The sequence below is a fragment of the Rutilus rutilus genome, assembly GCF_951802725.1.
Source record: "Rutilus rutilus genome assembly, chromosome: 20".
Classification (NCBI taxonomy): Eukaryota; Metazoa; Chordata; class Actinopteri; order Cypriniformes; family Leuciscidae; genus Rutilus; species Rutilus rutilus.
This window is the reverse complement of record NC_140225.1, coordinates 33893371-33903975: the sequence shown is the minus strand read 5'-3', so window position 1 is coordinate 33903975 and position 10605 is coordinate 33893371. Positions and strand designations below refer to the sequence as shown.

The 10605-nt window shown below is 43.9% G+C and overlaps 1 protein-coding gene across 1 annotated transcript; it reads right to left on the bottom strand.

Annotated features, from left to right (window-relative positions):
• Positions 1-660: 660 nt before the first annotated feature.
• Positions 661-9880, bottom strand: LOC311279631 (glutathione S-transferase A1-like). Its single transcript, XM_084391258.1, has 6 exons — positions 9458-9880; positions 9170-9221; positions 8955-9087; positions 2226-2367; positions 2013-2138; positions 661-956 (listed from the first exon to the last, which is right to left on the bottom strand). The coding sequence occupies exons 1-6, from the start codon at positions 9542-9544 to the stop codon at positions 825-827; spliced, it is 672 nt and encodes a 223-aa protein (XP_084247384.1). The 5' UTR covers positions 9545-9880; the 3' UTR covers positions 661-824.
• Between the last annotated feature and the right edge of the window lie 725 nt (positions 9881-10605).

Genomic DNA, 10605 nt, shown 5'->3' with positions numbered 1-10605 from the left:
CGAAAGTAGCTTGTGTACATTCATGGTCTACCATGCTCCTGGAGTACCCCCAACACTGCACGTTTTCTTTGTCTCCCTAATCAAACACACCTGATTCAACTCATCAGCTCATGAACATAAAGCCGTTGTCATGACAACAACGAAAAAGTTGACAACAACCTAGTCAGCCGTTCAAACAAGGGGTGGGTGTGGCAACAGTAGCGTGCTGAAATGTCAAGTAATGTTCGTTTGGCTGCCTGGGGCTCGAGGATATAGAGCGACCAACTTTTTTTTTGAGCAAGCATAGATTATGCGTGACACGGTCTCAATTTGCGGGACGCATGAACTGGCCTTCAAACGCTGTGCGCGCACGCGCTACGCGGGACGGGTGGTCACCCTTAAGGAGAAGACTCAGGGTATTGAAAAAAGGGGAACCATTCATTGTAGGAAAAGTGTCTTGGAGAAAAACATTTATTTCATAAAGATTTTTCCACCCATTTTTAATTCTTTTACTTCAATGAAACGTTCGATTTTTGTGATTTAAAAAAATAAAAGATCAAAAGGATTACCCATGCAGATTTATTTTCACTTCTTTGTTCATATTTACCAAGGGTGCCAATAATTCTGACCATGATGTGGCATGATGATGATCTGTCTGAGAGTTTATTTCTCGACAACATGTACTGAACAGCTGCAATATTTATTTCACAATACTATCACTTTATCCAAACTGTATCTTGTATATTCCAAATAAATCTGTCCCATGTTAGCGTCTCAGTTTTAATAAAAAAGCTTGTGAATTAGTTTTAATATCATGTAAATGTTTTGAAGAATTGTCTGGTTTTCTAATTAAAGACGTGGCTCAACACCTCCTTTGCGATTTTCATCAACGCCTCATCAGGCGGAGGCTTTCTTGCACTGCCAGGCTGCAGGAATTTGCTGATTCTTGGTAAGGCCTTAATTTTTTCCTGAAATGCCTGCGAAACAAATGTAAAGTTATATAAAATTCATAATCATGCTGCTAAAAAAGGAAAAAAAAAATATTATGCTGATCACAGGAATAATCAGTTTGATTCAGAAATGAGAGAATTGTTCAGTCAACTAACTGCTTCACTAAACTGGAACAGATTACTCTCTCACTCACAACTGTATATTCAACAATCAGTTCTGTGTTTTTTTTTTAAACTTGTATTAAATATAAATTTTAATGTTTTATGAAACTTAACATTACTCTATTCTGAATGTTTGTTCAAATGCCAATGTTTAAAAATACAGACATGTTCACAAAGTATTTTGCAATAAATTGTAATATCCAACAAAAACGTATGTTTAAAAAAATGGGGTCCCACTTTAAATTAAGTGTATTTAACTACTATGTACAAACCTTTTAATGAATCATTTGCACTTTGACAAAATCAGTCAAAATCATTTGGCATTGTGCCGATTAGTGTCGTGGAAGTCCAGTGATGAAATATGCGTGTCCATTGAACAAGTGTTTTTATGCATGTTTGGCCTGAGTTTTTGTTGCATTTACACTGTTTTTACCAGCAGGCTTCATTTTTTTTAACGCTTTGAAACAGTGAATCAATTTGCAAAGCCATTGGTTCAATTGATCAAAGCTTCATTTCTCCCATCACTAAGGACAACAGGCAGAAGATCAAAACCAAGACACGGGAAACAAGGATACATCAGGTCAGAAATACAGTACAGACACATACAAGACTTCGCAAAGAATGACTGTTTAGTGCTTAATATATTAAAGGAGGCTGTGCTGTAAGAACTAGGGGACTAAATGCTGCTAGGTAGATTTGCATTACTGTCTGTTCAAATTAAATTAAAATAAACTTAGTATTGGGGATTTGTTTCTTTTTCCTGTTGTACGGAACTTGTATCGAACTGCGACCCCAAACCCGAGGTCTGTACTGAACCATGACTTCTGTGTACCGTTACACCCCTAATAAAGGGTTTTGTTAAGCAAGTTAAGTCCAATTTTGGGGTTGATGGCCTGTGTGGGAAAGCGTGGAACAAATCACCTGGATTTTGGGAAAGGTTGACAGTATTGAAGGGAATAACTCCTGCAGCATCAGAGAGACTTCCAGAAGATGAACGTCAGCACGGCTCAACTGGTTCCCCACCAGGAACTGAGAGTTTGCAAGACCCTAAAAAAGTCATATCAAAAACAGCATGATTTTGTGGATAGTAAATGCTTCAAAATGGGAGGAATGAATCGTCAGAGCTATCAGTACCTTTTCAAACACAGGAAGGAAGCGCTCTTTTGCCTTTTGCTCTATATTACTAAGACTTTTCTGCTTGTTTTCAGGTGGTGTGAGAAAAGACATTGAGATAAGCTCCATTAGATCGATGGTGCCCTCTGAATACATGTCAATCCTTCAAGACAAAAATACAGTGATAATTGCTTAGGTGTGGTGGAAAAACAAGGGTCATTTATAAAAAAAATCTAGTGTTCATCAGAGGGGTTAAAGACCCCAGGACTTTTATCGCACTTGAACTACGAATACACACAAACACATTTTTTATGGAGTTTTGTGGTTGAAATTAAAAAAGTAACAAATCCTTCCCTGGTGGGTCAAGCCCCCTTTAGTAATGAATGGAATGTGAGGAATGCTTCAGTACACATAGAAAAACCTAAAAATGCTAAAAATTCTAACGGAAAATGCTAAAACTTTACCACAAAATATTTTATAATGTCTACATGTGTATCTGAATGCATACTGAAGAAAAACTGACTTTAGGACCCAGCAGAACCTCTCGGTTACGTATGTAACCCTCGTTCCCTGAGGAGGGAATGGAGACGTTACGTCAGAGAATGACGAAATAGGGGTATCACTTAGAAGCCTATCACCTTTGAGTTCTAGAAAACGAGCCAATGGCAATGGAAATGCCATGGGTCTGCGGAATTTGCATAGCGTAACTCCTATAAAAGGAGGACGTCGCAATCTCGCATCATGTTTTCCGCTGAGGAGCCAAGACTGAACTCCAGGCCATTCCAGCGGTACAGCGGTTGTGGATGAGGGACGTAACGTCTCCGTTCCCTCCTCAGGGAACAAGGGTTACATACGTAACCGAGACGTTCCCTTTCGTTCAGTCACTACGAGTTACGTCAGTAAATGACGAAATGGGGGTCCCAATTCAATCACGCCACAGCGGCTGTCTTCCAGTGCCCGGTGCTAGACTGAGCTCCCTGGCTTGAGACTAGCACGGATGAAGGGCAAGGCTTAACACAAGAATACTAAGGTACACTGGGTGGCATATCCCAGGTGGAATATGTAACACAGCGCCTACCCGAAGGGAGGACTTAGAATACGCATATGACCCGGGATGCATATGGAAAACTCAGAGGCATCCAGCCTGCAGGGTGGAATATTTCATCCTTGAGATGGCAAGAGGGTTCTTGCCGAGGGAAAACACGTGCTCGGAGGAGGCTTACCGTCGAAATACACATGTGGGGGTCGCCCAACAGGAGAACAGAGCGTGACAGAGCAGTGACAGAGCAGTGACAAGGCTGGGTCTGCCTCCTCCAAGGGCAGCGCTTGCAGGTTCACCACCTGATCCCTGAAAGGAGTGGTGGAAAATAGGGTTGGGCGGTATTACGGTAATATCGGATACCGCGGGATCTTAAAATAGCACCGGTATCAGTTTCAATACCGTCATTACCGGCACTTATATAGCCTATAATATATATAATTTATTTATTGCCTAAAAAATGCTTATGTGTGGTTGCAGTTTGGCAATATTTCTGGTTCCAACCGAATGAGAAGGGAGAGGCGGTAAATACTGACGAGGCAATTTGTAAATTGTGCAATAAAAAGGTGACCGCGAGATATGTAAACACCTCTAACGTCACATCTCCGAAACAACCGCCCACTCACTGCTGCCAGGATACATAAGCCATTAAGTTTCGTATTTGTTAAAATTCGTATTTTGGAATTTGTTTTTCCATCTTTGTTGATTATGAAAAGTGAACAGCACAAATAAGATGGGATGCATCGGGAGTCAGACGATTTGACCACTTCAATAAATTTAGTTTTGTAAAAGGCCTTTTTAAAACGAATTTCGTTTTGTATAAATTGTATCTAAATTTTTATAAAATTTTCATCAACCAATTGCCTGGATTTAATATAATCATGACATGATGGGCATGCCGCTGTCACTTGCATTGAAATCTTATAAAAAAGGCTATGCCTCACAGACATGACAAATAAATAAAGCTTGAAATTTCTTTAAACAAAACAATTAAAAACGAAAGAAATAGGCAACTCACTGATTAGGCTAAGTAATCCATGATGTGCATTTCTCTCGTTCATACAGAGATGCGATCGTCAATTTCATTAAATGAAACAATTCAAAACGAAAAGAAATATAGTCTGATTAATCAATGGTGTGCATTTCTCTCTAGGCGCGTTCATACGGAGATGGCGATCGTCAGTTTCTTTAAACGAAACAATTCAAAACGAAAGAAATAGGCTACTCACTGATTAGGCTAAGTAATCCACGATGTGCATTTCTCTCTAGGTGCGTTCATACGGAGATGGCGATCGTCAATTTCTTTAAACGAAACAATTCAAAACGAAAGAAATAGGCTACTCACTGATTAGGCTGAGTAATCCATGATGTGCATTTCTCTCTAGGTGCGTTCATACGGAGATGCGATCGTCAATTTCAGTAAACGAAACCATTCAAAAAGAAAATAAATAGACTAGCCTACTCTCTGTAATCCATGATGTGCATTTCTCTCTATAGCGTTCAGATGCCGATCATCAATTTCTTTAAACGAAACAATTCAAAATGAAAAGAAAAAGGCCACTCTCTGATTGTGTAATGATGTGCATTTCTCTCTATAGGCGCGTTCACTACAGAGATGGCGATCGTCAACTTCCATCTTTGCAGAAAAGTTTTATTAATAAAAATCAATGGACACGCGTCACCGGATTACAAAGGCACTTCTTGCTTGTTGCACGCACACAGATATTATGTTGAATAATGGTGGGCTCGGGCTCATAATAACAGTTAATGCCGTCGGCCTGACTCAGACACAACGTGCAGGGGTTGGGCTTGATTTTTTTGTTGTTGTTTTTTTGCCCGATCTGGCATTCAGTTTCTGAACGGTGTAGGCACAAGCCAACAGTTTGGTGACGCCGTCTGAGCCCATTATGTCATAATTTTTAATTAGTCACGGTAATACCGTATACCCCGGTAAAATAGGGAGGCGGTTTGACGGTTTCAAAATTCGAATACCGCCCAAGCCTAGTGGAAAACTTGGGCACGTATCCAGGCCGTATCCATGCTGTCCCACCGTTTTTGACTCCACAAGGTCATGGTGTGCAGAGATGGCAGCCATGTAAACCTTGAGGGTGGAAGGAGACAGCCTTGGTTTCAACCCTTCTTGGAGGAAGGAGAACACGGACCCGATAGGGGTATTTTCTGGGGTCTTCTCGGCGAGAAGAACACCAGGTGACGAAGAGGTTCCACTTCATCGCATAGGCGTGTCTCGTAGACAGGGCCCTAGCGGAAGTGATGGTAGCCACCACCTGAGGTGGAAGGGTACTCAAACCTGCCACATCCTGTCCAGGACTCATACATGGAGGTTCCATAGATTGGGACGTGGGTGCCAGAGGGTACCCTGTCTCTCAGAAAGGAGGTGCTTCCTCAGAGGAATTGGCCAGGGAGGGGCTGTCGCGAGGAGCACCAGTTCGGAGAACCAAGTCCGGTTGGGCCAGTGAGGCACGACTAAAAGGACCTGCTCCTCGTCCTCCCTGATAGAAGGCTCACTGGGGGAAACGCATACTTGCGGAAGCCCTGCGGCCAGCTGTGCATTAGTGCATCTGTGCCAAGGGTCCCCTCGGTCAGGGAATAAAACAAGCGGCAATGGGAAGAGTCTAGGGAGGCAAACAGATCTACCTGTGCATTGGCGAACTGTTCTCAAATCAGCTGAACCATCTGGGGATGGAGTCTTCATTTCCCAGGAAGTGGCTGAAACTGTGAGAGCTCGTCGGCTGCACGGTTCAGCTCTCCCGGGATGTGAATGGCCCGAAGCAACCTCAGATGCTTCTGACTCCATAGGAGGAGATGGCGGGCGAGTTGCGACATGCGGCGGTAATGTAGACCACCTTGTTGGTTGATGTACGCTACTGTGGCAGTGTTGTCAGAACGGACTAGTACGTATTGGTTCTTGAGAAACACCTGGAAGCGGTGCAGAGCCAAGCGTACTGCCAGCAACTCGAGGCAATTGACATGCCAAAGGCGCTGGGGTCCTGTCCAGGAGCCCGCGGCAGCATGTCCATTGCACATGGCACCCCAGCCCGTGGTGGAGGCATCTGTTGAGACAACAACATGCCTGGAAACTCGTTCTAAGGGAACTTCGGCCCGTAGAAAGGAGAGGTTTGTCCACGGGGTGAAGGTCTGACGGCAGACCAGTAACTGGTACTCGGAGTGTGCCATGTTGTCATGCCCATCTCGGGACTCGATCGCGAAGCCAGTGGTGTGGCTACCGCTGTGGATGCCATATGCCCCAGGAGCCTCTGAAATAACTTCAGTGGAACCACATTCTTGCCATCAATTTGACTCAGACAATTCAGCAGTGACTAGGCGCGTTCACTCATTCACGCGCACATGGCGACCGAGTTGATTTCCATACAGAGAAAAGAGATCCTCTGCACGGGGGAGAGTTTGCTCTTTTCCCAGTTGACCCGAAGGCCCAAATGGGCGAGGTGCCAGAGCATCAAATCCCTGTGTTCGCAAACTTGGTCTCGAGAGTGAGCTAGGATCAGCCAGTCGTTGAGATAGTTCAGGATGCGAACCCCGTGTTGCCGGAGTGGCACAAGGGCTGCCTCGATGACTTTCGTGAAGACGCGAGGAAACAGGGCTAGCCCGAATGGGAGAACAGTGTACTGGTATGCCTGCGCCTCGAAAGCAAACCACAGAAACGGTCTGTGTCGAGGAAGAATGGAGACATGGAAGTACGCATCCTTCAGGTCGATCGCTGCAAACCAATCCAGAGGACGAACACATTCGAAAATGCGTTTGGCTGTCAACATCTTGAATGGAAGCCTGAGAAGGGTTCGGTTCAAGACACGCAGGTCCAGGATCGGTCGTAACCCACCGTTTTCTTGGGTACAATGAAGTAGGGGCTGTAGAAGCCGGACTTCATTTCGGCTGGAGGGACGATCTCGATCGCACCCTTGGCCAGTAGGGTAGCGACCTCCGCATGCATGACAGGGGCGTTGCCACCCACCATGGTATAGCGGACTCCCCTGAAGAAGGGAGGAGACTGTGCGAACTGAAACGAACTGAGCGCCGCTTCGCCTGGTGTTTCGCCTGGGTGAAGGCTGCTGCTGGGGCCGGACGGGAGGGGCGGGAGCCGCAGGAGGGAGGCAAGCAGTCTGAGGTGTCTGAGCCGGCGCCTGGGTGGAGGCAGCAGCTGGCCGGCGGGGTAGAACATGTTTGACAGCCTCAGACTGCTTTTGGGCGGTCGAGAACTGTTGGGCGAAGTCCTTGACCGCGCTGCCGAAGAGGCCAGCCTGGGATATGGGAGAGTCGAGGAACCGGGTCCGCTCATATCGGCCAGGTTGAGCCAGAGGTGTCTCTCCTGGACCACAGCAGTGGACATCACCTGATCCAGGGAGCGTGTGGTCACCTTCGTCGCCTGGAGAGCGAGGTCTGTGGTGGCACGCAGCTCTTGCATGAGCCCTGGGTCAGCCCTACCCTTGTGCATATCCCTGAGCATCCGGGCCTGGTAGACCTGCAGGATGGCCATGGCATGCAGCGAGGCGGCAGCTAGCCTCGCAGGGTAGACGAAAATCTACAGGCTTTGGAGGGGATCTTAGGATCACCACGCCAGGTTGAAGCGCTCTGAGGACACAGCTGCATCGCAACAGAGCGCTCCACCGGGGGGACCCCAGTGTACCCTTTAGCCGCGGCCCCTTCAAGGGAAGAGAAGGCAGAGGAGGCCGCCGAGCGAATGCGGGAAGACAATGGTGACTTCCAGGACCTCGTGACCACCTCATGCACCTCCGGGAAGAAAGGTATTGGGGCCAGGCGCTGAGGGGCGTCAGCACTCGCCGCCCCCAAAAACAAATCATCAAGCCGCGAGTGCTCTGGACAGGGTGGAGGATTCCATTCCAGCCCGATGCTCGCGGCTGCCTGGGAGAGCATGGCTGTCAATACTGGATCGGACTTGGGCAGTGCTGGCACACCCGAAGGAGGCAGCACAGCCGAGTCTTCATTTCCAGAAGACTCCAGCCCGCCTTGTGATGCGGCATCGTCTCAAGAGTCATGAAGTATCATGTTATATATTTTATTTTTTTCGGCAAAGACACCCAGTGTAAGATATTTTGAGCTGAATTAAAAGGGTTAAGCACAATTTATACTTCTGCGTCGAACTCACGCCATAGCTGTGTCATAGGCTGTGTGTAGTGCGCATACCCTTCAGCATATCCTGACGTGCACCTCTCCAAAAATGTAACAAAGCGTCAATACAACGCGGACGCAATCACTGTGATTGGTCTGCTAGAACCCCTCCCTCGGGTTTCACACTCTGCATGTGTAATTGCGAGTCAACGCGGACAACGACGCAGAAGTATAAATCAGCCTTTATGCATGAAATTGTGAGTTATTTTGAATGGGTTAGGGTTAGGGTTAGATGTGAGGAATGTGCTTAAATTAGAATTTATTTAACATTTATTGATGAAATCTAGTGATTTAAAGATAAATAAAATAAAAAATAACAAAAAATTGCATTAAAAATAGAAAAAATATTATCAAAATCAAATCAAATAAGCTTTCTGGACAAATAATAAAATGAAATAAGTATCATTTTATGGCTTCGGGTCATTTTGACACGTGAGGGAAAGATATGTTATAAAGTGCGAGGGAAGGGTGAGGGTTAAATTAACTGATTACTGGAATCTAGTTTCACAACAATTACGGAACAATTTGCATTAAAAATAAATATTTACAAAGCCCGTTCTTTCAGGTCTTTTCCGTAGAGGTTGTATTTTCCAGCGATGTAATTCAGGATAGCCCTTGACTGCACAAGCTGCATCCCATCTATTTCAACCAAAGGCACCTGCTGAAACACCAGGGCTCCATCTACAATAAACATAGGAATCACATTAATATACAGGTTCATAAAACAACAAGAGATGACTGATGAGGAATTTACTGAACTTACCATTCACCAGTTTTAAATACTGCTCCCTCTTGGTCAAAAACACCTCCTCAAACTGTGAACACAAGAACAAAAAAAAAGTCAAGGCGAAAAAACGCATTGATCTCGAGATCACATTACAATGCACACATTCAGTTTCTAAAGCAGCAGTTTTGTGATTGTCATATGCAAACAAACTACATTTATTGCACAGCATTCGTTAAAGGTTATATGTAAATCGTCAATCGCGCTCCACTTTTTGCAACAGCATTTTTTTGCATAGACGTGGAAAAGTTTTCCAGAGCAACAAACCTCGACTCCAGCTGCGGCCAAAAGCCATCGGATCGACTCCATTTTCCCTCTTCCATTGAAGTAATGCAACACAACTTTCTCAGACATTTTTACAAAATAAAGCGACACTTAAGTTCAAAACGCTTTGCTGCTGTGTGTGCAGTGAATTGTGCAGGCTGTTATATGTGGACTGTGGACTGTGTTATGTAATTCGTGGGTGGTGCTGCATCGGGATCGGGACACAGGGCTCATGAGTTTGCAAACTTAGGCTACTATAGCCTACTATAGACGCACGTCTATACGAATTGTGAATACATAAACCCTTAACCGAGTAGATACATATTTTCAGACAAGCGTGTGCTTATCGAATGAATGAAAATAAAGTAAAGCTCGAGAGAGAGAAAAAATGCTAGTTTATGACATGAAATAGTAGGCTACAATCGCAAGCCGTTTTATAACTTTATGCGTTATGGACTATATGACTGGTCAACTTATAATTGTGGCTCGTCAAAATACAATTTCAACTCTAAAATAAAAAAAGATTTAGTTTCTGTGAAGTTATTTAAAAAATGTATGCATGCTAAAATATGTGCACAAATTCCTTATTTTTTAAACTACCTAAACGGAAACAACATCTTTTTTTATATATAAAAAAGGTGTGCTACAAACACGAGAGTATACAAGAAAATACATAAATGTAACAAAGTTGCACATTAGATATTTACAAATATTTACAAATAAGAACATTTACACATTTTCTAAGTTTTCTGCTTTTTGCTTCATAGAAAATCGTCAGTATAAAGTAAGTTCAATTTCTTTCTTGAATGATGTAAATAAAGGGTTGTTGTTTTTACAGGAAAACTTATTGCAAAATACAATAAACATTGCCATTAAAATCATACAAATTATTTTGTAAATCTGACTGTGCTTGTCACTACAATTCTCCAAAAGACCAAATAATAAATGTTTCCAAAACAACACCAATTGGCCATTATTGTTTAATAATAATTATTAAACAACCCTAACCCTAACCCTAATTTTGCCAAAACGGTCTTACAAATGGGCAGTGCCAGAATAAATGAACCACAGTTTCAGGGCAACTGTCACAAAAAGTGCAATTAAAATCAATATCATCCAATTTACAAAGTAACGTTTCACTGGGTAAATTC

Bases quoted from the DNA above. Each gene is read 5' to 3' on its own strand.
- LOC311279631 (XM_084391258.1), bottom strand. From the start codon at position 9,544: ATGTCTGAGAAAGTTGTGTTGCATTACTTCAATGGAAGAGGGAAAATG. The intron at 2,368-8,954 runs GTAAATATTTAT...TTTGTCTTGAAG, and splicing joins GACCTGAAAGAACGGGCTTT to GATTGACATGTATTCAGAGG. The intron at 957-2,012 runs GTGATTTGTTCC...TTTGTTTCGCAG, and splicing joins CAACCTTTCCCAAAATCCAG to GCATTTCAGGAAAAAATTAA.